The sequence below is a fragment of the Neopsephotus bourkii genome, unplaced genomic scaffold, assembly GCF_033783945.1.
Source record: "Neopsephotus bourkii isolate Nb327-2 ecotype Australia unplaced genomic scaffold, CSIRO-AGI_Nbou_v1 NB_936, whole genome shotgun sequence".
NCBI classification, from domain to species: domain Eukaryota; kingdom Metazoa; phylum Chordata; class Aves; order Psittaciformes; family Psittacidae; genus Neopsephotus; species Neopsephotus bourkii.
Window position 1 is genome coordinate 1,506,020 of NW_026901430.1, and position 20,104 is coordinate 1,526,123.

A 20,104-nucleotide genomic window follows, 5' to 3' on the forward strand; every position below is an offset into this window, starting at 1 on the left:
GTTTCCTCAGAGGATTCACTTGCTCTGGTTGGTTCTGCAGTGATAGCTTGTGAGGTGCAGGAAACTAAATAGGGCATAAACAATGTAAATTTGACTGGGCTGTCAGGAAAGATAAAATTTCAAGTGTTATTTTTTAGTAATCTTAGTTCCTGCTAGTAAAAATCTGTTATTTAATATTCGTTTTATTATTATCATTTTAATGACTGGTTTTATTTTAGCAGGTCCCTTTACACAAGAGAAAAAATAACAATGGGCAAATTCACCCCAACCACCATCTTTTCCGTTGTTTAGATTGTGCTGCAGAAGGCTGACATTATCTGCTGATTCATTTTATCAGCCAGAACATGTACACAAAAACTCAGCCAAAAATGAGAAATGGAAATGGGAAGACTGGGTGGAAAAAAACTGTGCTCAGGAAGAATCTTGAGGTTTGTCTTGTGCAGATGAGCAAGAAACACAAACCCCTAGAAATATCCCCCTTTTATGGTTAGAAATCTTCTGTTTCCAAGCGGTGTTAATGTATAAGGAAGTTTATACCCATTTACTGTTGAAGTTTATACCCATTTACTGCTGTTTTGAAATCTAACTTGGAACAATTTTTTCTCCTCCATGGTGATTAACCGTTTTCTTTCCACCAAGCAAATACAACGTCCTTTCCAACCCAAACCATTCTACGATTGTATGATGGTGCAATATTGTGTGTATGTGAATACACTCAGGAGCAGCGAGCACTGCGTATCTCCTCCATGCTGCTACCGCCCAGGCCCGAGGCTCGCCGGCCCGTAGCTGCCCGCCCGGCTGCAAGCCGCCCCTAAGGACGGGGCGCTCCCGGGCGGCAGCGCTGGCCCAAACGAAGCGATGCGAGCAGCGCCCGCCTTTCCCTCCCGCCTCCAGACAGCGCGCCCTGGGCGGGGCCTCGCCTCACAGCACCCGAGCTGTGGGCACCGCCCCCCGCTCTGGCAGCCCCCGCCGGGCCGGGAGCCGCCGCCGCCACCGCGCCGAGCGGATCCGCTCCGGTGGTGCGGGGGGCGGCCCGCGGGCCATGGCCACCTGGCGGCGGGACGCGCGGGTGACGGCCGTGCAGCGGCTGGGCTGCGCCGCGCTGGCGGGCGCGCTGAGCCTCAGCCTGACGGCGCCGCTGGAGCTGCTGACGGTGCTGGCGCAGGTGGGCACCTGGCACTGCCGGCGGGGGCTGCGCAGCGCCGGGCCGAGCCTGTGCCGGGCCGAGGGCGTGCGGGCGCTCTGGAAGGGGAACCTCACCGCCTGCCTGCGCCTCTTCCCCTACAGCGCGCTGCAGCTGGCCGCCTCCCGCCGGTAAGCGAGCTGGCTCGGGCCCGGCCCCGCCTGCGCTCTCTCGCCTTTCGTGTCAGTTGCAGAAGAGGGGTTGGAAAATGGACAGCTTCGTGCGTAGGGGCTCTTAGGTGTCTCAAGGGTGGCTGACTGGCTGTGTGTGCTCTCACCCCAGGGCATGTACTCTGGATAATGACTTGTTTATTCAGCACGTAGCAACTCTTAGGGCCTGGTCAGCAGCTGCTCATAAAGGCATAGGTGTTCAGAAGGTGAAAGGTGGATAGTCTGTTGCTGGATTCCTTCAGAAATGAAGTTACCGTGCTGCCTGCAACTGACTGCTGGCTGCTCTTTGCAACACTTTAATACGCTCTCAAGTGTTTATATTGTCTGTATCAAAGAAAATAACAAAACCATTATTTAAATCTTCTTCCCAGTCATGCAGGGGTTGTTATGCAAATTTGATCTGGTTTGAAGTTCATACTTGGCATTATTTGCTTTTAAGATCTTGTTTTCAATAATACACAGGCAAATTAGGGTAAACACTGGAATGAATGCGGCAGGATCAACATGGAGCAGTGCTGGCTGAGCTCTGCCAACCCGTGCTGTTTCCTAGGATTCCCTGTTGCTGCCAGTATCTGTTGGTCTGTGAGGGGAGTGCCCGGCTGTTGGCACGCACCAGCGTGTTCTGCCACTTCTTGTTTTGTTTCGGTTTGAATTCAGGCCAGCCGTGTGTACGGAATGCACTTGACATTTCTGCCCAGCTGGGCGATGCTGGGCCGTGCTGGGTGGGGAGAAGCGTGGTCTCAGCCTGTGCTGGCCAATCCGGTGCGCTGCGGTTCTTACCCAGGCTGACGCTATGGGTCTGTCATTCATCTGCCTGAGCAGGAGTTGTCCTCCCCGCTCTGCCACTGCCTCTCAGGAAGTGCCAGATGAAGCGACCCTGGAACTGGGCTGCTTTGTTGTGTCCTGCCTGTAATGGATGCGGTGGTCACACGGGGGAGTGGGCATCGTGGTAATGGGAGGGCAGAAACAGTGATTTAAAAGTTCCCAGAAGAGCCAGGGTGATGTATGTTTATAAACCAGTTGATCTTGAGCGAAATAGCTCACTTTATTCAGCTTGAAACAGTTTCACAAGGCTATAGTTTCTCTCTGGTTTGCACCGGGTGTTCTTTGGAAAAACAAATGGAAGTAGGCTGACAGAAAATTAAATAAAAGCCACCTAGGCATATTGTTCATATATTTGTGGACTTTTTGGGGGCTGTATTTTCTAGTTGGAAAGTGGTGTATATAAAGGCAGAAAACACAGAGAAATGTTACATGGCAACTTCAGTAAAGAAGTACCAGACACGAAGGAAAAAAGGTTTGTGCCCTATTGCTTCTGCTCAGCTGGTCTTTCTGTACTGGCCTGTCTCCAGGGCACGAGACAAGTAGATGCAGGGACCTGTCATGCAGTAGAAAGAAAATGCGCGATCATGTGAGAAAACATCAACTGAGCAAGCAGTGACTTGTAAATGTTTGTAAATTATTTTGGACGTGGTAACACTGGGTAGTTTAAACGTAAATCTGCTGTTTAGGCAATTCATGCTTCTAAAATAGAATAGTAATTTTCTTTGCCTTCAGCTAAGATTGTCCTTTCAAATCTTTTTACTTGCTTCTTTCCGCCCCCCGTGACACTTCTCCCTGATGTAGGAGTGCTCTGTGTACACAGGAAAGTCCTTCTGGGTGTCACAAATGTATGAGTTGTAGGTTAGCCTTTAAAACTCTGTGCTTCAATTTAAACATTTCAGATTTAGATTTAACTTCCTGAGCATAATAGTGCCATGACAGACATCTTCTCTAGTGATGTATCCCTGTGGACCTTTCTGTCCCAAAGTAAGCAGCAGAGAAAGGTTCAGTTGCTCTCAGAAGGCCTGTGATGACGTTATTTGTGTATTTCTTCATACATGATAGCTTTGACTGGGTGTGTGTACTGATGTCTCTGATCATCAGACAATCTCTTGCAGACATGCTTTAAGTCATGGTAATTTTCATCCTCTGGATGGAAATATAAATGAGGATTCTGTGGTCAAAAATTTCTGTAAAAGTCTCTTGCAAAGCAAACAAGTTCTATCTTTGAAGGTTTTTCTCATTGTTGAATTGGTGCTCTGGGCCTCCAGCATGGCTCCACAGCTCAAACTATAGGAGCTTCATCTCTGCTAAGTGTGGTGCAGGTAGAGCTATGCAAGCTGCTTCTAAAAAAGCTCTTTCAGGTACTGAAAGTATTTTAGCTCAGTAAAATCAAAGCAAATTGCATTTGCTGAGTTATGTATTCCAGGCCCTGACTCTGTTATTAACTGTAACTTTTTCATTTCTGCACTTCAGTGCAACATGGACTTACCCAAGTTCTCTTTGGGCTCTGAGACACATTTTTAGACTGCTTATGCTTGTCCACTCACATATTCTGTTTCACAGAGGTTCTGATGCTTGTGTGGGGTTATATATAGCAAGGTCTTGGATGAAACACGTTAAAGTTTCAGCTCCTGCTGCTGAAGGGGCTTGTGGGCAGAAGAACAATTACATCAAGAATATTCTACCTTAATTTTTCACATGTTGTATTCGTACTGTCACTAACAGTACCTCTTCTTTGTGTTCATTCGAGACTTGTTATACTTTTTACTGATGAGTTGGGTCATATTTCCCACTGGAGAGCCATCATGGCAGGAAGCCTGGCTGGCATGGTTGCAACCATCGTGACTTACCCCACGGATGTGATTAAAACACGGCTCATTGTGCAGAACCGACTGGAACCATCTTATGAAGGAATTGTTCATGCTTTTTACAAAATTTATCATCAAGAAGGACTCCTTGCACTCTACCGTGGCGTTTCACCAGCTATATTAGGTAAAATAATACTGGGGAAGGATCACCTCATTGCACAGTGTTTAGTGCAGCTGTGTACTGCGTTCATTTGCTCACTTGATTTCAAAAGCAAATAGTAATGTTTTTCTGTAGCCTTCAGCAGAAACGTTTGCAAAGCACAACAGTGATTGCTGCAGCTTTATTACTTCTAATTATGACCAAGTGCATAGCATTTTATTTATGGTTAAGTATTCAACAAAATACTCTTTTCCTTCTTTTCTAGATGATCTAGTTGTGCTCTGATGCAAGATTTGCACCATTCAACTCTTAAATAAATACACACACATGGTATTCCTAATTCTTGTCTGTGTGTGACAGTGTTCCCTGGTTGTTCAGTGAAACCAGTATGAGCAGTAATGTATAACTGATATGAAAAGTGATGATTAGTGATATCCCCTCTTTATATTACTTTTTACTCTTCCTAGCTTTTAAAAATGCCATTTAACTTTGAGTCCAGCTTTCCACAATATGACGTTATAAAATAACAAGAACAACAACAATAATGTATAATTCCACTACAAAATTGATGAGACCATGAAACAAGCGAAAGAGGAGAGAAGTATCCCTGATAAGCTTTGACTGAAGAGGCCACTCTGTGTACCTGTACAGCTGCCAGGGTTGGGATGGACTGGAGTAAGAGCTTGTCCCAAAAGAGAAACCTGGTGAAAGAGCTGACTTGTCATGAGACTAAAGCAGTTAATAATTCTGGCAACATTTGCATTTTACTATGTAAATGTATGCCCCTGTCAGCACATCTGTGCACTACAGTATGGGTGTTTGGTGGTAAAGCAGTGACTAAAAAGTAAAGTTCTTCAAAAATACTGAACGAGTTTGAGCAATGTGGGGTGCAAACTGTCAGCAAACTCATCCTGTCTTTCTAGATTATGTGATGAGCAGCTCTGTTTTCTTCGTGTACAGTGTGTTGCTATAAACTTGTCTGGTTTGCTTTCTAGGTGCTGTGCCATTTTCTGCTGGCTCATTCTTTGTTTACATCAATCTGGACAAAATCTGGCAAGAACCCATTGTTCATTTCACTCCTCTTCAGAACTTCATCAATGGCTGTGTAGCAGCTGCTGTGGCACAGACACTTTCCTTCCCCTTTGAGACTGTCAAGAGGAAGATGCAGGTACAGAGCATTCGTGTTACTAGTACTTTGTTACAGTTGTTTGTTCCAGGCACTTCGGACAAGACTAGTTGGATGATCATGAGTGCCACTGTTTCTCAGTAGGCTACAGAGACTTTGGTTTAGGTTGATTGTATTTTAGTTTGGTTTTGGTTTGGTTTAGGTCTGAAAATCACTGTTACACTTTTAAAGTGGGCTCAAGTACTGTCATTGGATATATGTATACTCTCAGGCTCTGTATCTTCAGCTTTATTTAATTTATTTTTCATAGCAATTCCATTAAATTCTCACAGTTCATAATTGGCAAACCTTCAGTCAATACAGGAATTAAGTCCTGGTAGTGGTAGGCAGGATGAATAAGATCCATATCATTTCCAAAGCCTTTGTGTTGCCATTTATGCCTGACTTATGTACTGGCAGTCACAAGAACAAGCACAGCATGTTTTATGTCTGAAGGATCAGAACTATCCTTTTCTTATTTCCAACTCCTCTTGTTAACAAGTGACTTCCCAGTTGCTGGTGCTGCTGCTTTCCTAGAGCATCAGCAACATGAGAGTTACCATATCATTTTGTATTATCCGTGAATAGCTGTTACCATCTGGTGGCTCTCTGGTTGGAGCATACGAGTTTGCTCTTTCAGCCTAGTTCATGGGACTGCAGATTTATGGGAAGCTTTTGTGATCTTACTAAAAACAAACAAAACCCAACAAACAAACAACAAAAAAACCAAACAAAAACCACAACAACACAAAAAAACACCAGTCATTTGGTGTGGCAGCATTATTTAGGTCCCTGTCCCCTTCATCAAGTAGGGCCTGGTTTGTAAATCACAAGCTAGCAAAAGGTCAGTGAAACTGAATTCCACTCTTCTGCTCCCCAGGTTGCCTTTTTCAGGCAGGGTTCAGATCCAGTGGCACAGGAGGTTTCATTGCATTCTCTCAATCTTGTAACAGAGGACCTCAGCTGGAGAAGTAATGTCTTTTATCAGACCAGCTCACGTGTCCAGAAGTGAAACTTTAAGCTGAACCCTTTCATCAGGTATCTCATAAAATGACTCAGGTGAAAAAGAGATTGTCAGCAGGAAAATTTGATCATTTTTTCCAGCTGTATCAGCGGGTCTAAGAAAGCCAATTGCCCCTTACAAGTCCTCTTTTTCTTTATATCCTTAAGCTCACACCAATACTGTTGCCCTAAAAAAATAAAGGAAGACAGGGATTTGTTGTTCTGTTTTCCCTTTAATATTTTCTGTCAATGTATCAGTTAGTGGAACATTCAGATTTTGTAATCCATTCAGAAGTAACTTTCATTTGTAACTGGTGTGATGTCAAGTTCTGCATCATGCTTTGTCTCGCCAGGCAAGTAGAGAAGTGGAACAATGGCCCATCTTTCATTTTCTGCCACTAGGCTGTACTCTTTCACCAAAGAGATGCTTAAAGCATTGGCATTCTAGAAATAAGAAGCAAACTGGGTTTATTGTCTAAATATGTAGGAAGTGGATATACTAAAAATACTTGGGGTGGAAAAAGGTCCAGTAACAGAGGATTTTTTTCTCATAGGTGCATTGAAACAACTGAACAGTGATTTTGCAAGCTTAGGGAAACACCTGTTCAGTGATTTATTCTGAAGGCATGGGAGAAGGTAAAGGTGTTTCAGAAGAACTAGCTGCCTAGGTGTGAAAGCCCATAATCTGTTTGGGTCCTGAACATAAGTCGTAGGGGCTTTTCCCAGAATGAGACCTGTTGATCACACCCAAGCTGATAACTAAGAGCTCACTGGAACTCATGATAAGATCATCCAAGAAGTTTGTTTTTCACAGTTAGCACCAGGGTAGGGCCCAGGTTTGTAGGGGTCAGTTCTGCTTTGTGCTTCCTTGCTGGCCTGCTCAGTTTGCAGGGTCATGGTCAGAAGAGAGAATACCACCAGGAAAGATACCATGCAAAGAGACTTAAGAAAGGGGGCAAATAAAGAAGGGGAAAAAATAGCTTCAGGACATTTTAGTGTTCTGTAGGAAAAAGGGGAGCAGATATTTTCGATCACAGTTTTTCTCAGACGTCATATTCTGATCAGTCTCCATTCAGTAATTTAACTTTCTAGCTGATAGAAAGATGAGAGCACCAGAGCCTCGCCTGCCCCAGGGCTACTGTGAGTGCTCTGCAGTGTGTGTAGGGAAATAACTGGCTTTGTTTTGAAGCAGTGAACAATGGTTTAATGTATGAGGAGGAACCCAGCACATTGCAGAGGGCAGTATCAGATTCCTTTTCTTTCCCTTCTGTCGCACTGATCTGACAGATGTAGGTGGTAGTATATTGCCAGAGAGGACTTTTCCAGTGAACCCATTGGTGATGGAGAACCAGGGAGTTGTAAAGTGGTCTCAAGAGCTTCAAAAACTGAGAAACTAGGATGTAAGCTCTCTTCTGATTCTGTGATGGAGTACAAGCCTGAGACCAGAATATCCAGGTCAGACCTGACATGCTAGGCAGTCTTGGAAGAATTAGCTCCATGTATCTTCTCATCTAGCCAGTGCTTAAATTGTTCTCACACGGAGGAAGGATAAGGTTAATCTCAGTTGTAATAATGTTGATTCATCCTTTCTCATTTTACGTCTCTGAATCCTACGCTTCTGACATTGGCAGCTTCTGTCACCGACATCTGTGGGGGTAGGAATTGTCAGTGAATGATGCTTCCCCTGTGTTTTGGTGAAGATTTTGATGTCAGATTTGCTCTGTAACCATGGCTTCTTCCCCCTCTGCTATTAGAATTACCTTTATTGTGTTCATCTTGTTTTTTTAACAAAGATGCTGTGTTTGCTGAATATACTTTATTTTTTTATGTTTTTCTTAAAAAAAGTGTTTATTAATATGAGTGAGTATTAACTGAATATGTCAGTCCTCTATGTTCTGCTTATCCTAATTTTGTTCCTTTATCTTCCTTTTCTCACTTTGCTCCTGATGGGTATGTTAGAGAATTAAGAGGTACTGTATGCATGTTTCAGCATGGAAATATGGCTTTTGTTGTGCATCTGTAGAAGGGGGTTAGTGAAGGAGAAGGTTATTCAGAGAGATATCTATATCAAATGCTTTCCTGACTCACTCTTGTGCTACATCAGTTTCTGAACAAAGACTTACTGATCCTTATTCATATCTTTGACTGTTATTCTTGGCTTTCCTTCCTTACCTCATGATCCTTGTAATATCATATTCTTTGTTAGAGCCAGTATTGAAGCAATAATACTGTACTTTTACCTTGCAGACTTGCACACAAGAACACTTTATTCTTTTACTTTAAACATGGAAATACCTGCAACGAGTGAGCCTGGTTCTAAGGGAAGCACTGGTAATATGTTTCCACTTCCCACATAATCTTTTTTGCCTATCAAGTCCTTCATATATGCATATTGGACTGAGCTCTGGCATTTCAGTAAGGGAAGATTAATTTAGAGCTGTTATATGCCATATGGAAGATTATTATTAGAATGACACTGATCCCAGGCTATGTGTAGAATTGAAAACCTACAAACATGGAAATGGTCGGAGCAAATGTAATACCCAAGTCTGATGCTTCCCTCTGTGCACATGACCCGCAGAGGCAGGCTCAGAGACTCCTGGCTGGCACTTCTCAGCCTTCCTTCCAAATTAACCTGTGACTTCAGCAGTTCTGTTAGGAAAAATGCACAAAGATGCCCCTAAAGTTTCACAGCTACTCCACTGATGTACAGTCACTTCTCCTGCTTACATGAACAAACTTTGCATAGTTTGCACAAGTTTGTAAATTATACCATATTTTGATGGTATAATTTAATTTCTGTGACTAAAACTAGTCTGAAACTCTCATTCATCAATAAATGCTACTAAGGTATAGCTTTACCATCAACTCCTTGTAATACAGAATAAGCATACTTTTAATATACTACAGGATTCAGCACAGTTTTGGTGTTGACTGCACAGCATCCTCGAGTTGTGAGGACATCTCTCTGGGGAAAGCATTGCTTTGTAGTGATCCTTCTGTTTTAAAATTCAGCCTTTGAATTCACTCCACTGCCATAGGCAAACAGACTCACTGTTCTTGGGTAGTGTAGACTGTCGCGATACATTAGCCATGAAGTGGCCTATTTCAGTGACAAAAATGAATGGGTTAGGCCTCAGCTGCCTGTAACTCTGCAATGTATTTGGGGGTCTTGTTGGAGGGGTTTCTTTTGGTTCTTTGGAACACAAGATGCTCTGCAAGTGTAAAATCTGTTGTAAATGGTGTAAATGCTGTGATATCTTAGTAACCTGGGGAAAACTAAGCAGTCATTCCCTTTGTGAGGTAGCCTGTTTAAAGTAAATGCAATTTTGTGCCCTATTGGCACATTTCTAGTCTGAAGTCAGTTAAAGGAGATACAGAAGTCTCTTTTTAAAAGTAGCACTGTTATACAAGTATTTATTTAGAAGTCATCCGCTATGCTCCTCATGTGTGAATGTCAGTCTAACAGGAGCCCTGTGGCTGGGTTATAAACAAAGCTTTGGAAATGAAAATGCTAGATGTTCTTTAGAACATCTCCCTGCTGAAGGGAGGAGACAGTGCTCCTGTGTTGTTTAAACAGGAGCCGTTTGAAAAGAGCACTGTGTCATTGGAGATGGCCACTGGGGCTGGCACGGCAGCCTCTGAGAGCTCTCAGACTGTGGTGTCGCTGCTGTTTGTCAGATCTGTGTTCTTGTCAGCTGGGAATATGAAAGTTATTGGAGTCATGACCTGGTTTAAAATAAGAAATGCTTTTTGGGTCATGTGGTCCACACGACATCTCAAAAGCAGACGTGCTCTGAGACTTTGTGCACAGAGACCCTTTAACAGTGAGCAGCATGGGAGCCTTAGCCTTCAAAATTGTCAGAGACTGAGCTGTTTGACCACAGACTGGCAAATTCCATAGTGTGGAAGCAAATAAGGAGCTTCTACTTCTAGCCTGGTTTCCTGTGGAAGTAAGGCTTGTGTTGTTGCTAGCTATTCTGTCCTTGCCTTAGCATTCTTAGTTCTCCCTGTGATCTCATGCTCCCCTTCTTCTTGCTGTTGCCATTCAGGCATCAGCCAGGACCCCAGGCCCTGGTGGTACTTACTAGCAACTAGGTAATAGGTGTCATATTCTGGGTTTGGTAAAATCCCTTCTTCCTTCCTTCTTTTCTCCCTATGCCTAAATGCTCTGAGCTACCAGCAATTTCTATTGTTTTGTTGATGTTGCTATAAAGATATTTTATACCACTTTCTGAGGCTGTTGCAGAAGAGTGCCCTGCTGCTTTGAGAAGTATTTGCTCCAATAAATGGTTGAGACAATGCCTGAAAAAAGCTACTGAGCGTAACATGAGCTTCGCCTTCTGTAACAGCTTTGATCAGCAATCTGGATGATTTTTGTCTGAACACTGGAGTGGCCATCATGCTTCCAGTCCTAAGATTTGGCAGTGCCAGCTGCCATTGGCCTCTTGCAGCCTCCACAGCCCTTGAGCAGTGTAGTGTGAGCGAGAGCTTTCATCTGCTTTAGGGCAAATCAGGTTAACTCAGCCCACCTCTTTACACTCTAAGCTCGCCCAGCTGATGGCCTGACACGGGTTGGGGTGTGCTGCTGTGCACACAACTGCTGCAGCTGTAATTTTCAGCAGGGAGACTGTAATGTCTCAGAGTGATAGCTATCACTGTTATCTCTAACATGAGTGCTTTTGATCAGTTGTACAGGAGAGCCTTGTATCCATTTGTCTGTGCTTAGAATGATGTGCCTGTGACATGTAAGGTGATTAATTATGCAAAATATTCCATAAACAGGAGCTAAAACTTCATGGTCACTCTTCCTTTATGTATTTTTTTGATTTGATGTAATTCCTTACCTCATCTGCATAAGGCCAACGGAAAGATGACCTCTGTAAAGTCACAGTCCTATAAAACATTAATTTTCTCCTCAGTTCCTATACAGACAGCAGGAGATCCTAGTGTTGCTATTCACTGTGTGAAAAGTGGGACCAAGCTAGTCTGCTCAAGGGTTTGTGTTAAATAAACTAGTGCTGATGTGCATGAAAATGGTGCAGCAGTTTGTAGGGATTGAGCTGACCCACTGGGAGGGATTCAGAAACTATCCAGAGGTGCCCATGTAAGGGGTTTGCTCTATCTTGAGGAAAAGGCCTCTGTGTGCCATAGCAAAGATTTTTTCGTACCACAGGTGTGAAGCAGGGAAAGCTTAGCAGCAGAGGGAGGGATTGGGTGGTGAGGCACTGGAATAGGTTGCCCAGGGAGGTTGTGAATGCTCCATACCTGGCAGTGTTCAAGGCCAGGTTGGACGAGGCCTTGGGTGATATGGTTTAGAGCAAGGTGTCCCTGCCCATGGCAGGGGGGTTGGAACTTGATGATCTTAAGGTCCTTTCCATCCCTAACTATTCTATGATTCTGCAACCTACCATGAAGCCTCAGGGTACAACAGCCTGGCAATAACACATTTCGAGCCAGAAGTAAACCTTCTGAGCAAGCAGTAAACAGTTTGGTTCCTTTGGTGTCACTGATCTCAGAAAGATGAGATGTTTTGGCCCCAGTTCAGGTACAGAGGAAAGGACAACATGTTCCTAGAGTGCAGGAAGCTGGAGGTCAGCTGTGCTGCAGTGCTGCTCTGTAACTGGTTGCCTCCTCATAGCCTGTCATCGTTACCTTCTACATACCTTTGGGACACCTTTGGGTGGACTTTAGCCAGGGTAAAACCAGCTTTATCAAACCACTGACACAATGACAACTTCCAAATAAGGCTGTCCTCAGGAGGAAGGAGTAATTAGCCCAAGTGAATACATGCTCTTCTCCCCAGTATTAGCATTTATTTACATTTTAATCCTTTCTTGTGAGTGAAATTAAATACTCTTTCAAGCATTCAGCCTTCACTTGAGCAAAATTTCTGTTGACTGTTAGTGGCATTAGCTTGAATGTAAACTGCAGTCCTTGTCCTTCAGTTTCCTTTGACCTACACTTACGCTTGCCTGTTGAATGTGTCCTGATTAACCCAGACAGCAAAGACTTCTTATTTTAGCTTCCAGATTAAGAGTGTGAACTCTTGAACTGTGTTGTAAAGTGCCTTCTTGTACTCGTTGTTTTTAATTGCTCAGAAGTGTAGGACACCTGAATCTGTTGAAAATACATAAATAACAAGCAATTTTACTGTATCTACCATCAGGGTAGCATACCACCCATGGGAGCCATTCACTGTTAGTCTATCGTTCATACTTTGTGTCAACAGTAGAGCATGCTCAAAAAATCAATAAATAGGAAACCTTTTTACAACAAACTTTAGAATCAGGAAATTTGGATAAAGTACATGAATTGCGAGGGAAGTATTTCCAAATAGTCTCTGATACACATAAATTCACATAGGTGCAAACCAAAATGGCCTAAAGTGCAGGTGGCAGCTTTTAATCTGTATGGGGCTCAGGCTCAAGTGGCCTCACCCTGAGCTGGTGGGCTCTGCTTGGTCCCTGTGGAGCTACTCTGAGCCTTGGGAAGAGTCAAAGTGACTGATCTTTTGATGGGCATGGTTCCCACTGCAGCTGTAGTGAGCTATGTTCATCCTTCAGTCCTAGGAGGATGAGAGGGGCTGGGGGAGGTCATTAAAGGGGAACCCTTTATAAGGGTCTGTGAGATCAGTTACAAAATGTCGTTCTAGCGTTCACCTTGTGATGGGACAATGGGAGAGATGGTGTCTACAGGGTCTTCAGGTAACAATTAACTTCAGTTTTATCACGACACTTTACCCTTGTTTAAACAATTTGTTTATATATAAAAAAGTGAGTGCAGGTAGTTGTGGGTTTGAGGTTTTTTTATACCCATTTCTCTATTGGGTTTCTATTATAGAAATAGAACAGTGCTAACTGGGGGTGTATCACTGTCTTGGTAGACTTGGTGGCCTCTGGATACTTTAAAATCGTGTTTGTGAGAGAGCGGATAGAGCTGATTCTGCATTTGATGTGCTTTAATCATTTAGAGAAGCCATCTTCCATCAGCAGTAAAACGATTAGCAACTTAGTCCCACTACCACTATGACTAACAGCTTGGCACTCTTAGCAGCACAGTGAGCTGTACTGTGTCTCCAGCCTCCTGCAGTGTGAGACAGCCTTAACTAAGGGAAGGTGGGAAGGAAGTCTTTAGAAACGTTCGTAACAAACAGGTTTCCGTGCAGCAGCCCATAGTGTCAAGGGGTGTCGAAAGAAAGGAATTCAAGCTGTTTTGAGGGTACGTGGCATGCACTGTCTGTCAAACCTGATATTTTTGGTATGAGATTAGCTGTTTGAATTGTGTTGTAGTAGGTTTGTGCAAGAAAGGTAGAGCAACCGGTTTGATCTGTTTTGTTCATTCCATTTTCTGGCTCTGGTGCCACAGGGCAGTTAGGAGGATTGCAGTGTTGTAGACATGCTTAGATGATGCAGAACCACCCACAGCTATTTGTTTATTTTTCCATTAAAAACAGAGCTAGATGAAACACTTCCCTGTTGTTTCCATTAATACATTTTAACTTTGTTTAGCTGTGTTCCAAAATACTGAAGTTTTAACTACACACTGATGGAGTTTTCAGTTTTCCTTTTGCAGTAGGTGATTCTGAGACTCTGCAGACAATTGTTACTGAAATAGTGTGCATAGGGTCCTAGAAACATAAGTAAAGCAGAAAGACTGGCAAAGCAAACTGCACCCCTCAGACTGAAGCCTTGAAAATGGCTATATCTGTGGTGAATGTTACTCTAAATAATCCTTCAGTAAATCTCTTGAAGAGGTCAGTGTCTGTGGGCAAATTAGAAATCTGGGGTTTGCATTATCTGTTCCTTTTCAACTGTCTTCTGGATGTGTTTACTGCATGTAGAATCTTACTGAAACCTGCAGCGTGCTTGTGGCCTGTCTTGGTGTTATAGACAGGAGAACTGTCATCAAAACTCCTTGATATGTGTCTTTGCGAGTTATACAGTCATGAAGGGGATTAAATCAAACTTATGCAGTTAATTCTGTCAATGCCCTGTCTAACCACAAAGGGACTTAAAAGGAGGGGAATTGCATGTTAACAGCATTCCTGCTTTCCTGAAGCATTTTAGAAACCTGTCCCTCTTCACTGCTTGGCTGTCTATTACATCCTTTTCCAAAAAAAAGCTCATGCAAACTGGCTAATAGTCCAGAAAGCAGAACAGGGTTTTGAATCCAACTCTCCTATAACTGCTGTTCTAAGCATCGCTGGTGCTAATATCACTATTCTTAGTGGAACTGGTCCCTGAAGTCTCAGTTGCAGCACTCAGTATCTTCTGCAGTACAGTCATGGGAGTCCTTGTGCAGTGGTTTCTCAAGTACTGTGAGTTAAGGCTTGAAAAGTTACTTCTCTCCTTGTCACTGCTGCATTTAGCTATTGCTTTTTAAAACCATACATCCTTTAAGTAACAGAGCCAAGCAGTCAGCTGAGCTTCCTTCTAGCAGTGAGCATTAAGTGAAGATGTATATGACCCTTGGCTACCAGACTACTTCTGTTACCTTGAACTACCTGCAAAGGCAGGGCTCGAAATACTGTAAAATCACAACAGTTAAATCCCATAACATCAGCCTCTCTGCATCCTAAAACAGGAAAACATGGGAGCTTGCACCAGTTAGGAAACAGCTGTAGCCCCATGGAGTTAATAAGGCCAACAAAGACATAAAGGGGATGAGCAAGTAGAGCAGTTGAAATACTTTCTCCCCCACAAATGTGATCCCTCTCTTACAAATCAGGTGCACTGCTGAGAAAGTTCAGAGAGAAGCAAAAGCTGCTGTTCTCTCCTGCTTAAAGTGTAAACCACTATGGATTAAGTCCTCAGCCCTACTCTCTTCTGGGGTGAAAGAGCCAGGACATGTTAAAGAAGATCCAGAAGACAACAAATTAAGATGTAGTGGAAGCCTATTGCCTTCTTTCTCAGTGCAGACAGCTGCTTTCCCAAAACCACCTCCCAAAGTCCTGTCCATATAGGAAATGATATGGTTTTACCTGTTACCTGCCATCAGAAGTATTTCACATGCATTTCAGTCATGCACACAAAAAAAAGTGAGGAAAAAAATTGTGATATGTTACTTTATTTGTAGATAAAGAAGGCTGTGCAGTTAGTGTGAGGAGTGTTTAGGGCATGGGGTTTTTTTGTTAGCTTCTCTGGTTTAGCAGTAAACTTGCCAGTAATGGAAGAGGATGCAATAGCATTAAAACTGTTTGATTAGCAACTTCCCTTATTTATTTGTAGTATGAGTTTTGATCTGTTTCCATTTCCAGCACTGAAGTTGCCAAGTATTTTAAATGCTGTAGCTGAGGCATCTAGAAAATGTTATCACCGCGTGTTGATTTATGGGAGGCTTGTTATAGGCTTAGCAGCTCTGAGAAGCTGCAGGTCAGTGTGGCCAAGGAGGGAAAAAATGCTCCACCACATGGTGTTCCAGACCAGTGATGGGATAGTGATATCTGTATTCACTGATAAGTGAAATGTACAAGTCCCATTTTATCAAACTTTCTGCCCTGTGGTGATCAGCTTGTACATAGTGATCAGCCTGTGTGCTGGGGTCCCCACACACTCCTGACTGAGAAGTGTCATTTTGCCATGTGTTTTGGGTGAAACCCCGATTTCCCAATGCAAAGCAAACCCATGGCTGCATGTGCATAGACGGATGAGGGTGAGATTATTCAAGGTCAGGTTATCCTGTCTGTGCTAACACAGTAGGAGATTAATGAAGGAAGGAGTTTACTGTTAAAAATGACACACTACACTTCTATGTGCACAAATACTCTCTGTACTGCCGTTGGAAATGTAGCTGCAGTCCTTCAGAATGTTCCCAAGCTAACTAACTAGTCTGGATCAACTGACCATGTAGCAAAGATAACAGCATAGGCGTCAACTGCTCACCTACAGCCCTTAGTGTACTTCAGTTTCTACTGTGCTGTTGCTGCTCAACCCATACTACAGTTACCCTTCACACTCACACTCACACTCTCTGTTTTGATCAGAATTACAGGAAGGCAGAGTGGTATCTGGGGCCAGCCCCAATCTTCCCCCTCATAGGTGCTCCCCTCCCAGTGATGTCAAATACCTTATTTCAGTAGTAACATGGTACAAAAGGAAGTGCTGTGTGAAATTACTGCTCTCTTTCTCTTTTGTACCTATCAGAGAATGAATTCCCTTCCTTTTTAGTTTGTATTTCAAGGCAAAATAGCTGACTCATTTGGGTTGATGAAAGAATCCAGATCAGTCTGGTGAAACCTGGCATTAAGTATTCCTTATGTACCAGAATGGAGAAAATGATCTTTAGTTACTTTGGTTTTCCTTTGCTTGTTCTGAGTCTCCCTGCTTGTCTCTTGGACAGGCCCAGAGTCCTTGGCTTCCCCACTATGGAGCAGTTGATGTCTATTTTACTGGCATGGCTGACTGCTTCCGGCAAACTGTGAAGAACAAAGGTGTGCTTGGACTTTGGAGCGGGCTCACACCCAGTCTGCTCAAGGTGAGGTTTTGCTTTCATCCTAAAGTAATCAAGGTACACATTTGGGCACTTGGGTTTTAAAGTTATGGTATGCCTCTGTACTTGTTAGCAGTTTATAGATGAGAGGTATAACCTCAGTCAGGCTACAGACTACTTCGGAATTCAGACTGGGTCATACTTCCCCCAGTGTAAGCTTGGTTTCTCGATGTCACTACTTCCAAGTTCGTTTGCATGTCCTCAGAGAAGTGAGTGCTGCTAACATACAAGGTAGGGTACAGATGGAGGATTGCAAATGATCCACTTACAACAGCTAAACAAGTTTTACTTCTCAGGTGAGCTCCAGTAATTTGACATGTTGGACTAAGCTGTAAATAAAATTGCACTTGTGTAAGCCATTTCCCCAGAAGTCAAAAGTAGTACTTTGGATCAGCTATTTCAGGACACTGGTAGCTCGAGATTGACCCAGGAGATGACAGTCTTGTTCAGAAACATCCTGAATGACCAAGCAGCCTTTGTTCCAACCAGATTTGCCAATCCCACATTGCCCTCTTAGTCATCCATCGCGCTTTTAGTAAGCCTGGGTAAAGCCCTTCCCAAATCTTCATTTGCGAAGCCAAGCCATCAATCAGTCAATTTGTTACTACAGTCCTTGCTGAGTTGAAACCATAAAATAAAGCATGATAGCTTAAACAGAAGGTCATTTATTTTACATAAATACATTTTCTAGTGCTGTACTGAGGATTGCCTACATGGAGCACTACAGGTCAGCTACTGAGTGCTAAATGTGATTGGTTGTAATGGCCTGCATGTGCCTGGCCCTACCTCAGCTGGTGTAAAGCCACATGGCACCAGAGCTGCTCATTCTGCAAAGGGCAAAAGAAAATTGTACACTCTGCTTATGTAGAATAAATCCCACATTTCCTACTGGGATTTGGTGAGGTTGCTTAGGATTTGCTTAGGTGTTTGACAAGTTGTGATAAGCTAGCACAGACCTTGTTCCTCCCAAATCTGTTATAATTAATTATGTACCAATAATAAACTACTTTTAGCATGCTGCAGGTGCCAGCCTAGTTTCAGGTGAGAGTGACTATATCGATAAGTACAGCTCTGTTAGCAGAACAGATTTGAAGTCCTGGAAGTTCCCTGTTTTAAAACATCTCAGCTAAAAACACTACTAGTGAGTCTCATCTTGCTTCTTTTTTCATCTTACGTTCCTTTTTTTCATTATTTTATCAGATTGTCCCATACTTCGGTGTTATGTTTAGCACCTTTGAGTTCTGCAAGCGGGTCTGTCTGTACAGAAATGGTTATATTGAGTCTCCTTTAAATTACAAGCTAACCCCTGGCGTGGACCAGAGTTTACAGCCACAAGAACTGAGAGAGTTAAAGCGCCTCCGGAGGGAAAGTTTTGAGCCAAGGAAATCAGCTCTTGAGAACTGACATTAGAGTGTCTGTTGGGGATACACACACTGCCTTTTTTAAGGAACTTCAGAAGACAGACACGCTCAGCCACAGGTACCAGCGTTTCAGTGGACTGCATGGTTTTAATACCACAAACAAGTAAATCTTGTCTCTCGTTTGCTGAACGGACACAAGCGATATGAATAGCAAGCACAGACTGAAGAGGAGAGGTGCAACTAGTCGGAAAACACTGGGCAATTGGAACTTGAACTTATGTTACTCAAGGTGCTTTACAATACAGAATAGCCATTTTGAGAGAAAACCACTTGCAGAAAGGCAAGATAACTGAGGTGAGAGTAGAGGTTGCATCTTAAAAATAGTAAGAAAATTTAAGTGGGTATCTTTTAAGTAATCTGAAATACTGAGTCAGCCAAAAATTTTAAATGGAATATGTACAACATGCAGGAATTTCTACTGAAATCTCTTTTTTTTTTGGCAATACTGTGTAGATGTGCCATTCTGTGGCTGCAGAATTAGTGTCAGTTCAGTCACACTCCAGAATCCCCTCTTCAGTTTTCGAGACTTAGTCAAAGATAATGATTTTGAATGATTTTTTGGCTGAAAATATGCTGCTGCTGCAACTGGGCTTTTGCTAAGAGAGAACTGTAATGTGCAAACAAACTGTAATGCTCCGGAATGACAATCTTGAAAACTTAAGTGCATAGTAGAAAATCTCCCTCCCTTTCTCCTGTGTTTTTACCGTGCATATGTGAATTGTTTCAGGCTTTGAAAAACAGTTTTCCTGAAGCTCTCTGTTTCCTGAAAATGTACATGTGTTGAGGATTTCAGAGCCATGAGCCTTGTCACATTGTTTTGGTATTCTTAAAGCTCTATTTTTATATTGAACTACTTTTGGGTTCCTGTGCACAGACCCAGGCCTGCTTTGCTGCTCAGAACTTGCCAGCAGGATAGCACTGTGAACACAAGTTGTGGTGTTTCCAGTTTAACTGCTGTGATCCAGGAGCCACAGATGGTTTCTGCAGGCAGCAACCTCTCTGCAAGACCAGTGGGTTATTGCCAGTGCTGACGCAATTGATGATAGGCCTCTAAGCAGTCTAGTGAGCTTTTGGACAGTAAAAGATCATCCTGGTATTACAGCTGAGGACCTGCAGTATTGCTCCAGTTCCTTTGTAGAAGTACAGCTATGGAATAGCCTCGTCCTAGTGCCTTCTGGTAGAAAACCTTAAACCCTGTGTCCACGTGGGAAGGCTATGACATGTCCCACTTGCCAGGCTGTGGCAAGGTGTGAATTACAGCTGCTGCATTCCTGCCCTCACACAGGATTTGCCTGCTGATCTGTGTGTGGTTTTGTAATGTTTATGTCCCTGCTGGGTGGAAATGAGCAGAAACTGCTTGGTAGACCAGGTCACAGCAGGGTAGGGCAATGGAGATTGATGCAGGAACAGCCTGTGACCATGGCGAGAGATGCACAGAAGGATTTGTGATAACTTTAAGGCCTTCCTTGCACCTGGAACCTGACACTGATGTACCCTACAGCTAAGGTCTTGCAGTATCTCTCTTACAGAGCCTGCTCAGTTCTGCTTCAGAGTGCTTCATATTTGTTTTCTTCTCAGAGAAGAAATGCAAACATTGATAGCAAAAAATTAAGATGGTAGCGAGCAGGTCTGGTGGCTCATGCATCACACATTGTGCATGCTTTTGGCTCTGTAATCAACCTGCCTAGTGACCGTGTTTATCTGGGCCTCTGTTTCCCCATCTGCACAGTGCAGGTGATAATGGTGAGACTTATTTGGGATGTGTGAATAAGGAGATGTGACTTGTGTTGGGAAGGATTAGCTTTCCATAGAGTCCCCTTGCCTTGTCCAGGCATACCTGTATGTTTTTTACTAACATTGTATCTCTAAATAGATTTCA

General features: G+C 43.3%; 1 protein-coding gene across 1 annotated transcript; it reads left to right on the forward strand.

Moving 5' to 3' along the window:
- The first annotated feature begins 999 nt into the window (after positions 1–999).
- On the forward strand, positions 1,000–19,098 carry SLC25A43 (solute carrier family 25 member 43). Its single transcript, XM_061358043.1, has 5 exons — positions 1,000–1,314; positions 3,929–4,170; positions 5,142–5,314; positions 16,655–16,789; positions 18,005–19,098. Exons 1-5 carry the CDS (start codon positions 1,043–1,045, stop codon positions 18,206–18,208), a joined length of 1,026 nt encoding a protein of 341 aa, XP_061214027.1. The 5' UTR covers positions 1,000–1,042; the 3' UTR covers positions 18,209–19,098.
- The last annotated feature ends 1,006 nt before the right edge of the window (positions 19,099–20,104 follow it).